This window comes from Zootoca vivipara, chromosome 4, assembly GCF_963506605.1.
Source record: "Zootoca vivipara chromosome 4, rZooViv1.1, whole genome shotgun sequence".
In the NCBI taxonomy this organism is placed as follows: Eukaryota; Metazoa; Chordata; class Lepidosauria; order Squamata; family Lacertidae; genus Zootoca; species Zootoca vivipara.
Genome location: NC_083279.1, coordinates 94,549,773 through 94,570,050, shown reverse-complemented (window position 1 = coordinate 94,570,050; position 20,278 = coordinate 94,549,773). Strand labels below are relative to the sequence as shown.

General features: G+C 49.2%; 1 protein-coding gene across 1 annotated transcript in view; it reads left to right on the top strand.

Moving 5' to 3' along the window:
• TSKU (tsukushi, small leucine rich proteoglycan) overlaps positions 1 to 19,537 on the top strand; it is a 31,676-nt gene extending 12,139 nt beyond the window's left edge. The window contains exon 2 of the mRNA XM_035115993.2: positions 18,346 to 19,537. Within this exon, the coding sequence (XP_034971884.1) occupies positions 18,355 to 19,416 (1,062 nt within the window). The 5' untranslated portion in view covers positions 18,346 to 18,354 and the 3' untranslated portion in view covers positions 19,417 to 19,537. The remainder of the gene's footprint in view (positions 1 to 18,345) is intronic.
• Positions 19,538 to 20,278: the final 741 nt, after the last annotated feature.

Below are 20,278 nucleotides of genomic sequence, written 5' to 3'. Positions count from 1 at the left end.
CCAATTCTGGATCCACACGTCCTTCCACAGTGGGGACATAGGTTTCCGGGCAGAGTTGATCATGGTGAAGGTTTGCCAAGCGTGCCTTCCTCTTAGCACGTTTCTCCCTTGCATCCTGAGTTCGAGTGTCTTCAAACACCTTTGGTAAAGGCTGTTCTCCAATTGGAGCTCACGCAGGCCAGTGTTTCCCAGTTGTCGGTGTTTATACTACATTTTTTTATATAGATTTGCCTTGAGACAGTCTTTAAACCTCTTTTGTTGACCACCAGCATTACGCTTTCCATTTTTAAGTTCGGAGTAGAGTAGTTGCTTTGGAAGACGATAATCAGGCATCCGCACAAGATGTCCAGTCCAACGAAGTAGATGTTGAAGAATCATTGCTTTGACACGGGTGATCTTTGCTTCTTCCAGTACGCTGGTATTAGTTGGCCTGTCTTCTCAAGTGATGTGTAAAAAGTTTCGGAGACACCGTTGATGGAATCTTTCAAGGAGTTGGAGATGGTGTTTATAGGTGGTTCACAAGCATACAATACAGTGGCAGTAGCGTCACGTCAATTAAAGTGACAATTTGAAGGTGGCAATTTAAAAAAAAATCTGAGCCAACTGGTCTTCTGGTCAGCCTGTCCCCAAGGTTTCTCATTAAGGTCACCTCTGGATAAGCTTCCAAGGAATGCCTTCATCCCCTGGGAACCTGCTGCTTCTACTTTAGAAGAGTCTGCTGGATCAGGCCAATGGCCCACCTAGTTCAGCCTCCTGTTCTCACAGAGGCTGACCAGATGCCTTTGGGAAACGGACAAGCAGGACCCGAGCACAGGAGCAACTCTCCCCTCTAGCGGTTTCCAGCAACTGGTATTAAGGATCATTGCTCCAGCTGTGGAGGCAAAGCACTGTTGTCATGGCCAATGGCCATCCAATTGCCTTCTCCTCCATAAATGGTTCACAATGTCATGGAATTGCATTGAACATCAGCTTTAGGCTCCATGCAAGGAATGTTGCAGCTCATGCTCTCGGCTGCTACATTATGCCATTTCTCCCTTGGTGGGGGGTGGGGAATACACGAATCCACCCACAACTAATTGTTGTTGTTGTTGTTTAGTCGTTTCCGACTCTTCGTGACCCCATGGACCATAGCACGCCAGGCACTCCTGTATTCCACTGCCTCCCGCAGTTTGGTCAAACTCATGTTCATAGCTTCGAGAACACTGTCCAACCATCTCGTCCTCTGTCGTCCCCTTCTCCTAGTGCCCTCCATCTTTCCCAACATCAGGGTCTTTTCCAGGGAGTCTTCTCTTCTCATGAGGTGGCCAAAGTATTGGAGCCTCAGCTTCACGATCTGTCCTTCCAGTGAGCACTCAGGGCTGACTTCCTTCAGAATGGATAGGTTTGATCTTCTTGCAGTCCATGGGACTCTCAAGAGTCTCCTCCAGCACCATAATTCAAAAGCATCAATTCTTCGGCGATCAGCCTTCTTGATGGTCCAGCTCTCACTTCCATACATCACTACTGGGAAAACCATAGCTTTAACTATACGCACCTTTGTCGGCAAGGTGATGTCTCTGCTTTTTAAGATGCTGTCTAGGTTTGTCATTGCTTTTCTCCCAAGAAGCAGGCGTCTTTTAATTTCGTGGCTGCTGTCACCATCTGCAGTGATCAAGGAGCCCACTTCTTCCCCTTCCATTTCTTCCCCTTCTATTTGCCAGGAGGTGATGGGACCAGTGGCCATGATCTTGGTTTTTTTGATGTTGAGTTCAGTTGATGAAGCTCAACATCAAAAATAACCCACAACTAATATTTGCATGCATTCGAGGTGAGCAGCATGCAATGCAAGAAGCCCTCCCTCCCGGCGCTGTTGCAAGGAGCCTGCCAGAAGAATCATAGAATTGTAATGTTGGAAGGGACCCCAAGGGTCATCTGCAATGCAGGAATCTCAGCTAAAGCATCCATGACAGATGGCCATCCAACCTCTGCTTAAATACCTCCAAGGAAGGAGAGTCCACCACCTTCCGAGGAAGTCCACAAACAGCTCTTCCTCTAAACATCTTCCTGATGTTTAGCCGGAATCTCCTTTCTTGCAACTTGAAGCCATTGGTTCGAATCCTACCTTCCAGAGCAGGAGGAAACCAGCTTGCTCCATTTCCCATGTGACAGCCCTTAAGTTATTTGAAGATGGCCATCCTATCTCCTCTCAGACTCCTCTTTTCCAGGCCAAACATTCCCAGCTCCCTCAACCATTCCTCGTAAGGCTTAGTTTCCAGACCCTGGATCATCTTGGTTGCTGCCCTCTGCACCTGTTCTAGCTTGTCAACCTGCTTCTTAAATTGTGGTACCCAGAATTGGACACAGTATTCCAGGTGTGGTCTGACCAAGGCAGAATAGTGTGGTTCTAATGCAGTGGAACCTCGAGTTACTTTACCCTTGGGTAACGTAACCTTCGGGTTGCGAAAGCAGCAACCCCAGAAGTGGTTCGCCGCTCGCGCATGCACAGAAGCGGTCCTCCAGTTGCGAAAACTTCGGGATACGGCCGGACCTCCAGAACGGATCCCGTTTGCAAGCGGAGGTACCACTGTGCTTTCCACTGTGATGCAACAGCCCCAGGGAGGGCTTGAACACATCTCGAGGCATTCTAGCCCAGTGTTGTAGGCTGGTTGGAAGCAGTGGTGTAGCATGGGTTGCCAGAGGTGGTGGGAGGGAGGTTAATGATTGGAATACACAAGCACATTCAACAGCCTAATGGCATCCGCGTCACCTGGGAGATCTCAGTCCCGGAGATAAGAAAAGAAGAGTTGCTCCATTGTCTGGAGAGGTCATTTCCTGGTTTGCATAGAGAAGCTGTTTTCCTTGATCTGGATGTGGATTCATGAACCAGCCTCTGGAGAACTTGGAAAGCATGCCATTTTAAAAGGTCACCTGTGTTTTATTTAAAAAGTGCATCGGTGAGAGGCAGCAATGCCTCCGGCCAGCTGCTGGAAACCTCAGGAGGAGGAGAGAATACTTTTGTGCTTGAATCCTGCTTGCAGGTTTGCTGCAGACATCTGCTTGGCCAGGAATAGGACAGGAGGCTGGAGTAGATGAGCCGTTGGCCCGATCCAGCTGCAGACTGAACTCCTGATTCCATCTCCCTTCCATGCCACTGAACGCAAGCAGTTTTTCTATGAAGCTTGGGATTTTTCCCTCTGTCCCTTCGCTGGTTCTTTTGGCTTTCCTCCTCCACTGGCCCTCCTGTGGAAGGAGGAGGAGGAGGGAGGGGGCGTTTGTGCAAAGGAGGGGCCTGCGCGCACTTTTTTGAAGACAAGTATTCCTTTTACATTTGTCTTCGCAGTTTCTTGAGAGTTTCAAGCCAAGCGAGGCAGGACACAACACACACACACACACACACACACACACACACACAGAGAGAGAGAGAGAGAGAGAGAGAGAGAGAGAGAGAGAGAGAGAGAGAGAGAGAGAGAGAGAGAGAGAGACCGACCGTGTCTCACTTTTTGGCTGGTTCTTTCTCGCAATCAATTCCTCGCCCATTTTTATATATAAAGTTTTTTTTAACATATTAAACAATGTAGTTCAAACCCGTTTATAAGAAAATACAAAACACAATTGTATAGAAAAGGAAAAAGGAAAATAAAACAGAGAAAGAGACCCTTTTTGTGCCAGATTTTGGATGAAGTAAAATGATTTGGGAGCACCGAGAGTTCAATTTTTTTGCGGCAGCGGGGGAGGGGGGCAATTTGCAGGGAGACAGACACCCCAAAGCAAGTAGGCAAGGATATAAGATCAGAAAGGTGAAATTCTGACTGCAGTGAGGCCCTCTGACAATCCGAGCCTTGCAACGTCTTTACTCAGAAGTAAGTTCCACTCGGCTTCCTGGTTCGTCTGCTTACAGCCAAGGCTTGATATTTGTTTTATCTCTGTGGTTTCACTGTGTGGCTGCACTGCAAGAGAGTGCCTGGCAGAATTTGGCTCAGCAGGCCATTTGAAATAACCCTTCGTTTGGGACTAAAATAGATATGTGCATGGCTTGAAATGAAGGCCAGTGTCTGCCCTTCCCTGTCGATAAACTTTAATGAGTCCCGCAGAGACAAAACTTGCTGTTTCTCCAGTGGCATATAGTCATACGCTCAGCAGTACGGTTTAGTGGATAGAGCAGCCTTCTAAACACACATGCCCCACCCCCGGGCAACCCAGTGTCCTCCAAGGGTTTTGGATCACACTCTCAGCCACAGCCAGGATGCAGTGTTAGAAATTAGCCAGGCGCGTTTTGCTACTGGCGCAGGTCCAAATGCGACTACAAGGAGATTCCTGGGCACCAAGTTCGACCCCAGTTTATAAACCCCTCTGCCTTAGTCCATAGTTAATACCATTTCCACTTCCACTGTATCTCTCTCCTCCTTGCATACCGGACAAGTGAATTGTTGTAAGAGGAAGTTGCAGTCAAGCAATGTACAGTCGTACCTTGGATCCCGAACACCTTGCAAGTCGAATGTTTTGGCTCCCGAACGCCGCAAACCCGGAAGCGACTGTTCCAGTTTGCAAACGTTCTTTAGAACCCGAATGTCTGTCGGGGCTTCCGCAGCTTCCGATTGGCTGCAGGAGCTTCCTGCAACCAATCAGAAGCCGTGCTTTGGTTTCCAAACGTTTTGGAAGTCGACCGGACTTCCGGAAAGGATTCCATTCACCTTCCAAGGTACAACTGTAGCTGAGATCATAGAATTGTAAAATTGTAGCATCAGGAGCGACCCCAAGGATCATCTAGTCCAGGCACCCCCAAACTGTGGCCCTCCAGATGTTTTGGCCTACAACTCCCATGATCCCTAGCTAACAGGACCAATGGTCAGGGATGATGGGGATTGTAGTCCGAAACATCTGGAGGGCCGAAGTTTGGGGATTCCTGATCTAGTCCAACCCCCTGGTGAAAAGACATTCTGCTGTGGCGACTGCAACCTAGATTTCAGGTGCCATCGGGCACCTAGCTTACATATCTGAGTTTCTAACACCTCCTAGGACTGATGGGAGTTGTAGTCCAAAACTTCTAGCAGCCCCCAGGTTGGGGGGAGACTGGGATATATGGTGGATGTGTAACTCATGTCAGGAGGGCGCTTGTATCTTTGTTCTTGAAGTAGCCACATGACTCCTGAATCTCCTTGGCCAAGCCGATATCTTGGGGAGCTGATTTCCCCAATGAATTAAAGTATTCATGTATTAAAGCCTGGTGCCTTCTTCCCAAAGCCCGGGCAAGACCCGTGCAAGACCCGTGCAGGTGCTGGGGAACATTTTCAGGGAGGGATGTTCAAGGCAGCCATGCAATTCTCCTGTCCTACGTTGTTTCCACTGTTTTGGCACACAGAGACACTCCCGTGTGTGCATCAGCCCCCCGCCCAAGCCCCTCGTGGCACCACAATACTCCTTTTGTCTTTTTGAGACGGTGGACCAACGCTTCTGGAATCCTGCCCGGACACAGGCTGGCTCGTTCCACTTCCTTGCCTTGGCAGGTGGTAGCTGTAGGAATCTTTTCCGCGGGTTGGCACCTCGCCTGTGGTCAGCCAGCCGTGCCCAAGGCAGGCAGTTCAGCTTTGGGCATGGACAGGTTCCGGAACGATGTATGGGGGCCGAAAGGCAGCTCCCTGCATCAATGTCAGGTTGGTTTGCAAAGCGGCACAGCAGATCCCCAATGGACCTGGTCCTTCCCCACCCCCATCCCTTGCAGCTGCAGAAATCTCACCCATAGATCTTGCAGCATCTCAAACGGCTGTTTGGAAACCCTGCCCTCAACGGTTCCTCGTTGTGAAGATCGCTTGTGGTGAGCAAGCATCCCTGCAAGCTTGCCTGTTGTTAGCAATGCCCTGTGATGCAACAGCCCCAGGGGGAGGGCTTGAACACATCTCGAGGCATTCTAGCCCAGTGTTGTAGGCTGGTTGGAAGCAGTGGTGTAGCCTGGGTTGCCAGAGCCCCGGGCTGCGCAGAGGTGGTGGGAGGGAGGTTAATGATTGGAATACACAAGCACATTCAACAGCCTAATGGCATCCGCGTCACCTGGGAGATGTCAGTCGCGGAGATAAGAAAAAAAGAGTTGCTCCGTTGTCTGGGGAGGTCATTTCCTGGTTTGCATAGAGAAGCTGTTTTCCGTGGAAGCATGCAGCTGTATTCGGGCAGCACCGGGTTTTGAAATTTTGCATCCCTATCAATTTTGCGCCCGTAGCACACACACACACGTGGAAACCCACCTACGCTACGCCACTGGTTGGACGCGGAAGAATGGTGGGAGGAACCAGCTGAGGGGCCCCCAAGGGAATAAGGTTCAGAGGCCAGAGAGTGGTGGTGGGGCAATGATGAGAGGTCAGAGGGAGAAGACTGGAGGCGTCGGAAGCTGAGGAGGTCACAGGGTTTAGTGAGCAGAGAAAGTATGTGGCAGAGAGAAGTCCAGAATCGGAGGCAGAAGCAGAGGCTGGAGAGGAAGGGAGGCCAAGAGACGGGTCAGGCTGGTGAAGAGCCACAGGTGTCTCCCTCTCCTGCTGCAACAAGCTCCCCTCCTCGCTTGTCTCCCAGAACCAGAAGAGGCATGAAAAGGGTGAAGGAGAGGTTGACTGCAGGCAGGCGCAGTCTCCGATTGCTTGGGGTGGGGAAACCCTAGAGAGGGAGGGGACAGCCGGCTGTGGGAAGGTGAGGACTTTCAGTCTCAGTAACTGATGCCTCGGGCAAGACCCACCTGTGATGAGCTGTTGTGCTCATTCGGCTTGACACTCCTTTGCCAATTGTGTTTTGCCAATAAAGACTTAACTCTAAGTTGCGTGGTGCGATTTACTGCTGGGAGGAGTAAATCCACTGTTGAACAGGTCCTCCCCTCTGAACGTTCTTCCTAATATTTAGTCACAATCTCTTTCCTTGTCGCTTGAATCCATTGGTTCGGATCCTGCCCTCTGGAGAAGCAGAAAGCAAGCTTGCTCCATCTTCCAGGGGGAGAGCCCTTCCCATATTTCAAAATGGCTCTCTGATCAGTTTTCTTTTCTCTGGGCTAAACCTGCCCAGCAGTCCCAGCCTGCACTCCAAATAAACAAAACACACATCCCAGAAATAGAGACGTTTCCTCTGTTTAATTAACCTGATTAATCGGTTAGAGTCGTGCGTAAATTGCAAAGCAGGCTCCTGATTGTCCCTGAGGCCAGCTTATTTTATCTTGGAACGTTTTGTCTTTGAGCTCCGCTGGGATGCTACGCCCCTCCTATCAGGAACCGGGAGGCTGCAAGGAGCCGCTTGGATGATCTGGAGAAGTTGATGGCATGCCATGTTTCTATCCCACTCCTGTGATCTGGGAGACCTGGGTTCAAATCTCCACTCAGCCAGGAACTTGGTTGGGTAACCTTCGGCCAGCCACTCACTCTCAGCCTAGAGTACCTCACAGGGTTGTTTTCAGGAGAGAATGGGGAGGGGAGACCCACATAAGAGCTCCTTGGAGAAAAGGTGGGAGATAATTTCCTAAATAATAATAATAATAATAATAATAATAATAATAATAATTTATTTATACCCTGCCCATCTGGCTGGGTTTCCCCAGCCACTCTGGGCAGCTTCCAACAGAAAAATAAAACACAATAATCTATTAAACATTAAAAGCCTCCCTGAACAGGGCTGCCTTCAGATGTCTTCTAAAAGTCTGGTAGTTGTTTTCCTCTTTGACATCTGTTGGGAGGGCGTTCCACAGGGCAGGCGCCACCACCGAGAAGGCCCTCTGCCTAGTTCCCTGCAACTTGGCTTCTCGCAACGAGGGAACTGCCAGAAGGCCCTCGGTGCTGGACCTCAGTGTCCAGGCAGAATGATGGAGGTGGAGACGCTCCTTCAGGTATACTGGACCGAGGCCATTTAGGGCTTTAAAGGTCAGCACCAACACTTTAAGCACATAGGGAAAGCCTTGCTGGTTCCGGCCAATGGGAGTTCAACATCCTGTTTTCTCCGTGGCCAGCCAGATGCCCCCATGGGAAACGGACAGGCAGGACCTGAGCACAACAGACCCTCTCCCCTCCTGCGGTTTCCAGCAACCGGATCAAAGGATCAGGAGATGGGGAAGGACTTTATGTGGCCGAGACCCTGGAGGGCAGCCACCCGCCAAAGTACAGCGTGCTGAGCTAGACAGACCAAACTTTAGGAAGGCGTGCAAATTCATGGGAGATAAGAGCTATCAATGTTTTACTAGCCACGGGGGTGATGCTGTGCTTCCACTGCCAGAGGTGGCCTGATCCAGCAAGCTCTTCTTTCATTGTTAAGTAGATATTCTCTCTCTCTCTCTCTCTCTCAATTTATATATAGTTTTCAATTTTACAACAATTAAACAAATTGCATGAATTAAATCACATCGTTAATATCAACTTCCCTTCTCCTTCCATGGCTCATTATAATTTCCCCCTTTCTGCTGCATATTCAAAGTACAGTCATACATCGGTTTAAGTACGCTTCGGTTTGAGTACTTTCGGTTTAAGTACTCCGCGGACCCGTCTGGAACGGATTCATCCACTTTCCATTACTTTCAATGGGAAAGTTCGCTTCAGGTTAAGTACAGACTTCCGGAACCAATTGTTAAATTGAGGTAGCACCGTACTCCTTTTTCTTTCTGTTTCACCATCTTATCTTATTTTATCCCCCCAACCTCCGCTCCAATTAGTCTGAACTTGCTAACGCTTTGAGTTGTTCACAATGATTTTTCATATATCCCACGAATTTCCCCTGTTCTTTCTTAAAAACTAACTTCTCCTGGTCTTGAATTCTACTAGTTAATTCCGCCATTTCGGCATATTCTGTCCATTTCATCTCCCAGTCCTCCTTCGCTGGAAACTGCTCCTTCCTTCCACTTCTAACTGGAGATTCCCCAGCCCTTTCTGGGTGCAAAAACCCCCCCTCAAACCCACACCTTAGCGCTACCCTCCAGCTGTGATCCCTCTCCCAATTAGGGTCAGAGGGCCGTTGGCATGTGCAATAGCGAGTTGGCTGCGGTTGAAGCGGCCCTTCCTCTTTTCTGTGCCTGCTGAGAGCTTCTGACAGACCCATTGCCTCTCCCCACTCCTTTGTGTGTTGCAACGTAACGTTCACAAGTCTGCCAAGGGCTGTGGGGAGATGAGCAAAGGGGAGGCACTTTGACTAGGGACTTGTGGCATTGTGGTGTTCAACCCGAACTGTTCATCCTCCTCCTGTTACCCTGTCTGGCGGCAAAGCTGCCTCAAACTGGCGGCTTTCTATGATTTTCCTCTGCCCTCACCCCCACCCCCATGGTCTATTTTCTTGGAACTTGACAGCAAAACGTCCTGGCTGGCGCAATCTGGGAGATGGGAGTTTAGGGGAGTGAGACAGGGTGGCACAACCTCCAGTTTAAAGCCTCGTATTCACTGTACACTTAAAGTAGCATCGTAGCGCTTTGAACGGGATGCGGGTGGCGCTGTGGTCTAAACCACTGAGCCTCCTGGGCTTGCCAATCAGAAGGTTGGCAGTTCGAATCTGCACAATTAACAGGGAGAAATGTAAAGTACTACACTTGGGCAAAAATAAAAATAAAAATTGAAAGGCACAAATACAGGATGGGTGACACCTGGCTTGAGAGCAGTACATGTGAAAAGAATCTAGGAGTCTTGGTAGACCACAAACTTGACATGAGTCAGCAGTGTGATGCAGCAGCTAAAAAAGCCAATGCAATTCTGGGCTGCATCAATAGGAGTATAGCATCTAGATCAAGGGAAGTAATAGTATCACTGTATTCTGCTCTGGTCAGACCTCACCTGGAGTACTGTGTCCAGTTCTGGGCACCACAGTTCAAGAAGGATACTGACAAGCTGGAACGTGTCCAGAAGAGGGCAACCGAAATGGTCAAAGGCCTGGAAATGATGCCTTATGAGGAACGGCTTAGGGAGCTGGGCATGTTTAGCCTGGAGAAGAGAAGGTTAAGGAGTGATATGATAGGCATGTTCAAATATATGAAAGGATGTCATATAGAGGAGGGAGAAAGGTTGTTTTCTGCTGCTCCAGAGAAGCGGACACAGAGCAATGGGTTCAAACTGCAAGAAAGAAGCTTCCACCTAAACATTAGGAAGAACTTCCTGACAGTAAGAGCTATTCGACAGTGGAAATTGCTGCCAAGGAGTGTGGTGGAGTCTCCTCCTTTGGAGGTCTTTAAGCAGAGGCTTGACAGCCATCTGTCAGGAATGCTTTGATAGTGTTTCCTGCTTGGCAGGGGGTTGGACTGGATGGCCCTTGTGGTCTCTTCCAACACTATGATTCTATGATTCTACAATGGGGTGAGCTCCTGTTGCTCTGTCCCAGCTCCTGCCAACCTAGTTGTTCGAAAGCACATCTCTTTTTTCTGTCATAGTGTCCTGTTGCGCCAGAAGTGGTTTAGTCCTGCTGGCCACATGACCTGGAAAGCTGTCTGTGGACAAACGCCGGCTCCCTCTACCTTAAAGCGAGATGAGCGCCACAACCCCATAGTCTCCTTTGACTGGACTTAACCATCCAGGGGTCCTTTACCTTTACCTAGCACTTTGAACAGTCTGGGAGTTGTAGTTTGTTAAGGGTGCTGGGAGTTCTTAGGAGACTCCCTGCCCTCCTCAGAGTTCCCTGGGAAGAGGAATTGATTGTCAAACCACAAAATCCTGAACTGGATGGAGCAACGGTCTGACTCGGTAGAAGGCTGCAGCTCAGGTGGCAGAGTACAGGCTAACAGATTGAATCCTGACAAGACAGAAGTACTGTTCGTGGGGGACAGGAGACGGGCAGGTGTGGAGGACTCCCTGGTTCTGAATGGGGTAACTGTGCCCCTGAAAGACCAGGTGCGCAGCCTGGGAGACATTTTGGACTCACAGCTGTCCATGGAGGCGCAGGTCAGTTCTGTGTCCAGGGCAGCTGTCTATCAGCTCCATCTGGTACGCAGACTGAGACCCTACCTGCCTGCAGACTGTCTAGCCAGAGTGGTGCATGCTCTAGTTATCTCCTGCTTGGACTACTGCAATGCGCTCTACGTGGGGCTACCTTTGAAGGTGACTCGGAAACTACTGGCGGTTCCCTCGTTGCGAGAAGCCAAGTTGCAGGGAACAAGGCAGAGGGCCTTCTCGGTGGTGGCGCCTACCCTGTCGAACGCCCTCCCAACAGATGTCAAAAAGGAAAACAACTACCAGACTTTTAGAAGACATCTGAAGGCAGCCCTGTTCAGGGAGGCTTTTAATGTTTAATAGATTATTGTGTTTTATTCTGTTGGAAGCCGCCCAGAGTGGCTGGGGAGACCCGGCCAGATGGGCGGGGTATAAATAATAAATTGTTGTTGTTGTTGTTGTTGTTGTTGTTGTTGTTGTTGTTGTTGTTGTTGTTGTTATTATTATTATTATAACACCCCATTTACCTGGGCATTACGTTCCGAGGAGTTTAAGCGAAATCGCGTATATTGGGGGCACCATCGAAAAAGCCCACCATCAAAAAAGCCCACAAACACAACAGCCGCTCCCTCCAAACCTCCTTGCTCACACTCCCAACTCTCCACGAGCCTCAAGGACGGTGCAATGGCAGTGTTAGAAACGGCACCTTGGCTTAAACCCTAGGTTATGGTTGCCGCAACAGAATGCGTGGGAGCCTTTAAAAAAAACCCAGTGATGTTTATTTTTTATTCGTTTCATTATGATACCACTTTATATTTTGAAGAAAAAAGAATCTCTAAGCATTTTGTAAAACATTAAACCAGAAAAGGATGGGGGGGGGAAGGGTAGAAATGCAATGAATAAGCTGTACCTGCTTCAGAAAGCTGGAGGTGCCAGGCAAATGGAGAGGTCCGTCGCCCACCTGGCACCCAGAGATTTGTCTGAGATTTCTTTGTTTTTCCTCTTCCCTCCCTAACCCTTTGCCCTTGTGTGTCGTTCTGTTGCGTTTCAGATTGCAAGCCTGCAGGCAGGGGCCGTCAGGTCTGAATTGATTCTACTTGAGCCGCCCTGGGGGGGGGGGCTTTTTGGCTGAAGGGCAGGGTAGAAACTCTAAATTTAAAGTGAAGTTTTGTAGCTGCAGGGACTCGTTCAAGAGGAAGCAGGGATGTTGCCTGTTTTGGGGGCTAAAATGCAGGCATCTGGGGTTAATTAAGAGCTTTTCTTCCTCTCTTGGCGGCTGAGTCTGTGTTTGCTTTTGGTCGGCTTATTTGTCTTCATAGCTTTCTATTTGTTTTCTGGCAGGGATAAAATCACCCCTGTCCCCGTCCCCCCCAAAAAAGAAGAGCAGGCAAACTCAGGAGAACCGTAAATCGCCCTGAATAATGTTCAGGCAGTGAAGGAGCTCATTTAGGGCCCGTTTGCTTGGAAAGGGTCGAAAATCTATTCTGAACACAGGGCTGCTTGATTTGTGGCTCAGATGCTGAGCTCAGGGGTGTCAGCAGGCAGGTCAGGATCGATGGGCAGATTGCAGGATGAGATTCACTGGGCTGAGCTTGGATCCTGACAAGACAGAAGTTCTGTTTCTGGGGGACAGGGGGTGGGCAGGTGTGGGGGACTCCCCGATCCTGAATGGGGTAACTGTGCCCCTGAAGGACCGGTTGCACAGCCTGGAGTTCATTTTGGACTCACAGCTGTCCATGGAGGTGCAGGTCAATTCTGTGTCCAGGGCACCTGTCTACCAGCTCCATCTGGTACGCAGGGTGAGACCCTACCTGCCTGCAGACTGTCTCGCCAGAGTGGTGCATGCTCTGGTTATCTCCCGCTTGGACTACTGCAATACGCTCTACGTGGGGCTACCTTTGAAGGTGACCCGGAAACTACAAGTAATCCAGAATGTGGCAGCTAGACTGGTGACTGGGAATGGCCGCCGAGACCATATAACACCAGTCCTGAAAGTCCTACATTGGCTCCCAGTTCGTTTCTGAGCACAATTCAAAGTGTAGATCTGACCTTAAAAGCCCTAAACGGCCTCGACCCTGTATACCTGAAAGAGCGTCTCCACCCCCATCATTCAGCCCCAACATGGAGATCCAGCACTAAGGGCCTTCTGGCGGTTCCCTCATTGTGAGAAGTGATGTTACAGGGAACCAGACAGAGGGCCTTCTTGGTGGTGGCGCCCGTCCTATGGAATGCCCTCCCATAAAACAGCAAACAGATAAACAGCTATATCAGGCTTCCTCAACCTCGTCCCGCCAGATGTTTTTGGCCTACAACTCCCATGATCCCTAGCTAGCAGGACCAGTGGTCGGGGAATATGGGAATTGTAGTCTCAAAACATCTGGAGGGCCGAGGCTGAGGAAGCCTGAGCTATATGATTCTTGAAAGGCACCTGAAGGCAGCCCTGTTCAGGGAAGTTTTTAGGGTGTGGTGTTGTTTTGTGCTTTTACTATTTTATTGTTGGAAGCCGTCCAGAGTCAGTGGGGCAACCCAGTCAGATGGACAGCATATCAATAATAAATTATGAGGAGGATGAAGAAGAAGAACTGGAAGGGGGCTTGGGGGCCACAGAGTCCAACCCGCTAGCCAATCTGTGAATCAGGTAGGCAGCAATGGCCTTAAGCAATGGCCATCAGTTGGGGAAGGGATATAGCACAGCAAATGGAGCATCTGCTTTGAGTGCAGAAGGGATAGAAGGGGAGACCCCTGTCTGAAATCCTGGAGAGTTTCCCTGTTCCCCCTTCCAGAGCAAGAGTTTCCAGAGTTCCCTGGGATTCAGAGAATTGTAGAGTTGGAAGGGACCATGAGGGTCAACTAGTCTAACCCCCAACAATGCAGGAGTCGCTGGAGGCCTTTAAGCAACGCATGGATGCTGAGTCAGTGCTGATTCAGCACTGTCTGGTCCAGTGGCAGGAAGTTTAAAGGACAATCAAACTCATGGAGTTTTGTGTGTGTGTATACATACTACTAGTGGGACCCAGGTGGCACTGTGGGTTAAACCACAGAGTGTAGGGCTTGCTGATCAGAAGGTCAGCGGTTCGAATCCCTGTGACGGGGTGAGCTCCCGTTGCTCGGTCCCAGCTCCTGCCAACCTAGCAGTTCGAAAGCACGTCAAAATGCAAGTAGATAAATAGGAACCGCTACAGCGGGAAGGTAAACGGCGTTTCCATGTGCTGCTCTGGTTTGCCAGAAGCGGCTTTGTCATGCTGGCCACATGACCTGGAAGCTGTACGCCGGCTCCCTCGGCCAATAATGCGAGATGAGCGCGCAAACCCAGAGTCGGTCACGACTGGACCTAATGGTCAGGGGTCCCCTCTACCTTATACATACTACTGCCTGACATTTAGAAAACACCTAAAGGCAGCCCTGTTTAGGGAAGTTTTTAATCTGTGATATTTGATGTATTTTAATGTCTGTCCTGGAAGGACAGATCGTGAAGCTGAGGCTCCAATACTTTGGCCACCTCATGAGAAGAGAAGACTCCCTGGAAAAGACCCTGATGTTGGGAAAGATGGAGGGCACAAGGAGAAGGGGACGACAGAGGACGAGATGGTTGGACGGTGTTCTCGAGGCTACGAACATGAGTTTGACCAAACTGCGGGAGGCAGTGCAAGACAGGAGTGCCTGGCGTGCTATGGTCCATGGGGTCACGAAGAGTCGGACACGACTAAACGACTAAACAACAACAACAATGTTTGTTGGAAGCCGCCCAGAGTGGCAGGGGAAGCCCAGCCAGATGGGCAGGGTATAAATAATAAATTATTATTATACATACATACATACATACATACATACATACATACATACATACATACATACATTTAAAGTATCTATGTAAGAGGCTTGTTTATAATTATATTTTGGGAATGTTCTTATGTAGCTGCCTTGTTTCATTATTTCTGGATGCCCTGTGATCATATTATAAAGTAGCTGTGATCTGTGTTATAAATCAAGCCCTGCTAGGAGCTGCCTCTTTTTGTTTCCAGTGATTTCTTGTCAATAAGAAATTGAGTGCAGTGCAAACAAAGTGTGGCCTGGGGTGGGGGAGTTTGAGAACCACTGCCTAGGCATCTTACTGCTCTGAACACTCACGGCTTCCCACAAGGAATCCTGGGAACTGTAGTTTGCTAAAGGGTGCTGAGAGTTGTTAAACCACAGAGCCTAAGGCTTGCCGATCAAAAGGTTGACGGTTCGAATCCCCGCGACGGGGTGAGCTCTCGTGGTTCAGTCCCAGCCCCTGCTAACCTAGCAGTTTGAAAGCATGCCAAAAGTGCAAGCAGATAAATAGGTACGGCTCTGGCGGGAAGGTAAACGGCGTTTCTGTGCGCTGCTCTGGTTCACCAGAAGTAGGTTAGTCATTCTGGCCACATGACCCGGAAGCTGTACGCCGGCTCCCTCGGCCAGTAAAGCGAGATGAGCATCGCAACCCCAGAGTCGTCCACGACTGGATCTAACAGTCAGGGGTCCCTTTACCTTTACCTATACCCGCTCACAGAGCTACAATTCCCAGAGCGGTTTACCAGTAAATCCGTCTTTCTCTGGGATAGCTCATTTGGTAGAGCATGAGATCTCAGGGTTGTGGGTTTGAGCGCTCTGTTGGGCAAATCCCGCATTGCAAGGGGGTTGGACTAGATGATCCTCAGGGTTCCCTTCCGACTCTACAATTCTGATTCTATGATTCTCCACTCTCGTCACATATTAGCTTTTATGGATGAGCATGAAAGTTGGCAAGCAGGTAAGAGAACCAGCTTCTCGCTCCCCTCCTTGAGGCTTCAGCTTAAAACAGCTAAAGCCTGCCACCGTCCCCCCCACCCTTTCCTTTTCTTAACATGACCTGTGTCGGAAAAACAAGAGTGGCAGAAAATCTGTGTGTAACTAGCTGTGGAGTCTTGACTTAAATGCAGGTGGACAGATTAATCAGTGCTTGGGGGTGGGGGGGGGGAGAAAAACCCAACAACCCAGGAGTCTATTAAAACTTGACAAACAGCAGGTAAGGGATTTTTTTTTAAAAGAAGGGGGATGCTTTAAAGGGCTAGCAACGAGAGGCTATTAAAACAACATCACTCGAGGTTTGATTTATTTCCTACAGCTTTATTCACTGCTGGGCTGCTGTCTCTCTCTTTCCTGTTTAAAAATAGAAGGCCCTAATGATCGTTCCTTTCCTCCCGAGGCTGTGGAATTTATCTCTATTGTCTGTCGTTTTCAAATAGCTCTCTCTCTCTTCCCGCCTCCCCCCCCCTCTCTTTTTTCTTCTGCTAAACTTTTCCACCGCTGTAAATTCACACTGGGGTCCGATCTTGAGATCAATCAGGCCAGTTCCAAAGTTTATGGCTGTTAATGGCACTTGCCAGGGATATAAACTGCATTTCCTCACCTCTCCCAGAGAAAAGAACAGAGAGCACCATGTGGCTGTTAGGAAGTATTGACCCAGTTGGGTTCAATTTTTTGAAACGGGGATTAAGAAAGAAGTGATAGGAGCCTGGTTTTATTTTATTGTCAAGCATGCAAAAGTGGCATGTTTCAAAGTTCAGTAGGCTTTAAAAATCCATCCGCTCTCATCAGGGAGCCCACAGGGGAAATGTGCCCATTATGGTCACCGCTTTCAGAAAAACAAAAACTTTGGCATAGAATCGTAGAGTCGGAAGGAGGTCCCGAGGGTCATCTAGTCCAACCCCCTGCAATGCAGGAATCTTTGGCCCACAACCCTGAGATTAAGAGCCGCGTGCTCTGCTGTCTGAGTGATCCCAGCTGAATCACCTTGGTAAGGGCATGAGGCTCTTAATTTCAGGGTTGTGGCGTTGAAAACCATGGCAAACTGCACTTCTTAAGCCAATTCTGAGATTTGTTTCAGAAACTTGGAGGAAGTTAAATCCAGATCGCAGCTTGAGATGAACTCGGTAGGGTGGCACCCAACCAAACAATGGCGGAACCAGGGCAAAGATGCACCCAGCCCTGTTTGCAAAGCTTGTTTAAATAAAGGGAGTGTAGCACGGAACGAGCGCACGTATTTTCTCAGTGCACGGCACCAGCACATAGGAGCGTGGTAGACTTTGGCAAGAAGGGGGCACGCCAAATTAATATTATGCCTTTCCCCCAGAACTGGGACTCAGGGTGGCTCACAGAAATTAAAACCAACCCCGATAAAATGCAGAAAGCTAAAAACGTACAAAAGATAATAGTTGAAAAAAAGTTCGATCAACAGAATTGGCACTACTATTGCGCCACATAATTCCCGTTTGGCTTTTGTAAGAACTCGTTCACTTTGGAACTCCCTGCCTATTGAGATCAATCACGCACTTTCACTGTGCTCTTTTTGTTTCGACAATCCTATCCAGATGCATAGGAAGTTGAAGGTAATATTAATCGGTTTTTAGCATTTTAACTTTTGCATGTTTTAAGTCGGGTTGTGAATTTTTCTCGTTTTTATTCTGTCTTTGAGGGTTGTTGTTGTTTTCAATCAAGCGGTGTATAGATCTCATGAAATAAATAAAAACGACTTAAGCATTTGGAACAAATATATTATTTATACCCCGCCCATCTGGCCGGGTCTCCCCAGCCACTCTGGGCGGCTTCCAACAGAAAAATACAACACAATAATCTAGTAAACATTAAAAGCCTCCCTGAACAGGGCTGCCTTCAGATGTCTTCTAAAAGTCTGGTAGTTGTTTTCCTCTTTGACATCTGTTGAGAGGGCGTTCCACAGGGCAGGCGCCACCACCGTGAAGGCCCTCTGCCTAGTTCCCTGCAACTTGGCTTCTCGCAACGAGGGAACCACCAGAAGGCCCTCGGTGCTGGACCTCAGTGTCCGGGCAGAATGATGGAGGTGGAGACGCTTCTTCAGGTATACTGGACCAAGGCCATCGAGGGCTTTAAAAGTCAGCACCAACACTTTGAATTGTGCTCGGAAACGTACTGGGAGCCAATGTAGATCTTTCAAGACCGGTGTTATGTGGTCTCGGCGGCTGCTCCCAGTCACCAGTCTGGCTGCCGCATTCTGGATTAGTTGTAGTTTCTGAGTCACCTTCAAAGGTAGCCCCACGTAGAGCACATTGCAGTAGTCCAAGCGGGAGATAACTAGAGCATGCACCACTCTGGCGAGACAGTCCGTGGGCAGGTAGGGTCTCAGCCTGCGTACCAGATGGAGCTGATAGACAGCTGCCCTGGACACAGAACAAAGAGCAGATTTTGCCAGAAAATGCAGGCAGTGGCTGCCTGGGCACTCAGGTGAAAACTGTGGCAAGCAGAGGATATGAAGGAGTCCGGACAAAGTCTTTGCGAGCTGCTGATGCATTGCTGCCATCTAGAAACCAGATCGCTTAATTTGCAACCTCCAAATTAGGGTAATTTTGTAAGGACCACCCCTGCTTTCAAAGATCCTTCTTGGAACTATCCATCCCACTAATTGTACCTTCTTCACGCTGTGCCACTATTTGGTGACTCTCCCTGACGTTCCGCTTGTGTTTCCTCTTTGCAGATCCCAGCAATGCCTTTCTTAATCTGGTTCCACCTGCTGCTGATCTCCCCCAACGTTGGCGCTTCGAAGACTTGCTTCCCAGGGTGCCACTGTGAAGTGGAGAGCTTCGGTCTCTTCGACAGCTTCAGCCTAACCAAAGTGGACTGCAGTGGGATCGGGCCCCATATCGTGCCTGTCCCCATTCCCCTGGACACGACCTACTTGGATTTGTCGTCCAACAACCTGGACTCCATCAATGAGTCCATGTTGACCGGCCCTGGATATACCACGCTGGTTAGCTTGGACTTGAGCTACAATAAGATCTCCAAGATCTTTCCCACCACTTTCTCCAGACTCCGCTACCTGGAATCTTTGGACCTGAGTCACAACTCTTTGGTCGCCCTTCCGGACGAATGCTTCTCGGGGTCGCCTTTGGGGGATGTCGACCTCAGCAACAACTTCATCCTGGACATCAGCACGAACATCTTTGCGTCCAAAGGTCAAGGGAAGCCCATCAACGTGGACCTCTCGAACAACTTGATCAGCCTCGTTTCGAGACACCAGGGCAAAGCTGTTCCCAACATCCAGAGCTTAAACCTGTCTGGAAACAGGTTGAAGAGGATCCCCGATCTCCAAGGGATCCCTCTCCGGTTCCTCAACCTCGACGGGAACCCAGTGGCAGCCATTGAGAAAGGGGCATTCCGGGGGCTGAAGGATTTGATCCACCTGTCGCTCAGTGGGATTCCCGACCTGGTGGAGATTTTGCCGTACGCCTTCAAAGACCTGCCAGCTCTCCAAGCGCTCGATTTGTCCAACAGCCCCAATGTCAAATCCTTGAATGCGGAAGTTTTCTACAGCCTCAATTCTTTGCAGGAGCTCAACCTGTCTGGCACAGGGGTGGCGAACTCCGTATCGAAAACGATGCTGAAATTTCTGCCTTCCATCAAAAGCATCACCCTCGGGAAGGATGTGAAGTGCATTAAGACAGTCCGAGAAGGACAGTACCACAGACAAACCGGGCTGACCAAGAAAGAGATTCTAAGTTGTCACGACAGTCATGGGTCAGTAGCAACAGCACCCTATGCTTTGTGACAAGGGTCAAGGAGATTGTGTGGGTGCCTGGACTTCAATAAGCCTCAAATGTGCCTTCTGTAAAAACTGTTAATTTATATATTTTGTATAATTCAATACTTGATTACAATGATTGATTGGAGATGCAGGTTGTTGTGTGTGAGTTAATTTGATTTATTCTTCCAGCTACCAAATTTCTCCCCTTATTAAGCCTGGCAATATCCCTAGCTGGGAACGGTGAGAAAGACAGACATCCTCCAATGGTTGCCCAGATCTAGGGGTCTTAGAGGGCCACATGCTGAACAGGAGTCAACAGGGTGACACAGCAGCAAAAAAAAAAAAAAGCTAATGGTATTCTAGGCTGTACCCACAGTAGTGTGCAGGTCAGGGAAAGTCACAGTACTGCTCTAGCCTGCCTTGGTGAGACCACAACTGGAAGACTGTGTCCAGTTCTGGGCGCCACAATTTAAGAAGGATGTTGACAAGCTGGAAGGTGTGCAGAGGAGGGTGACCAAGATGCTCAAGGGACTGGAGACCAAGCCTTATGAGGGAGTTGGGTACGTTTAGCCTGGAGGAGGAGACTGAGAGGTGATAGGATAGCCATCTTCAAATATCTGAAGGGCTGTCACATGGAAGATAGAGCAAGCTTGTTTTCTCCTGCTCTGGAGGGTAGAACCCGAAACCAGTGGATTCGAATGAAAAGAAAGGAGATTCTGACTAAACATCAGGAAGAACTTTCTGGTGGTAAGAGCTGTTCAGCAGTGGAACGGGCTCCCGCAGAAGGTGGTGGACTCTCCTTCCTTGGAAGTTGGGTGGGCATCTGTAATGCATTCTTTAGCTCCGATTCCTGCATTGCAGAGGGTTGGGCTAGATGACCCTGGAG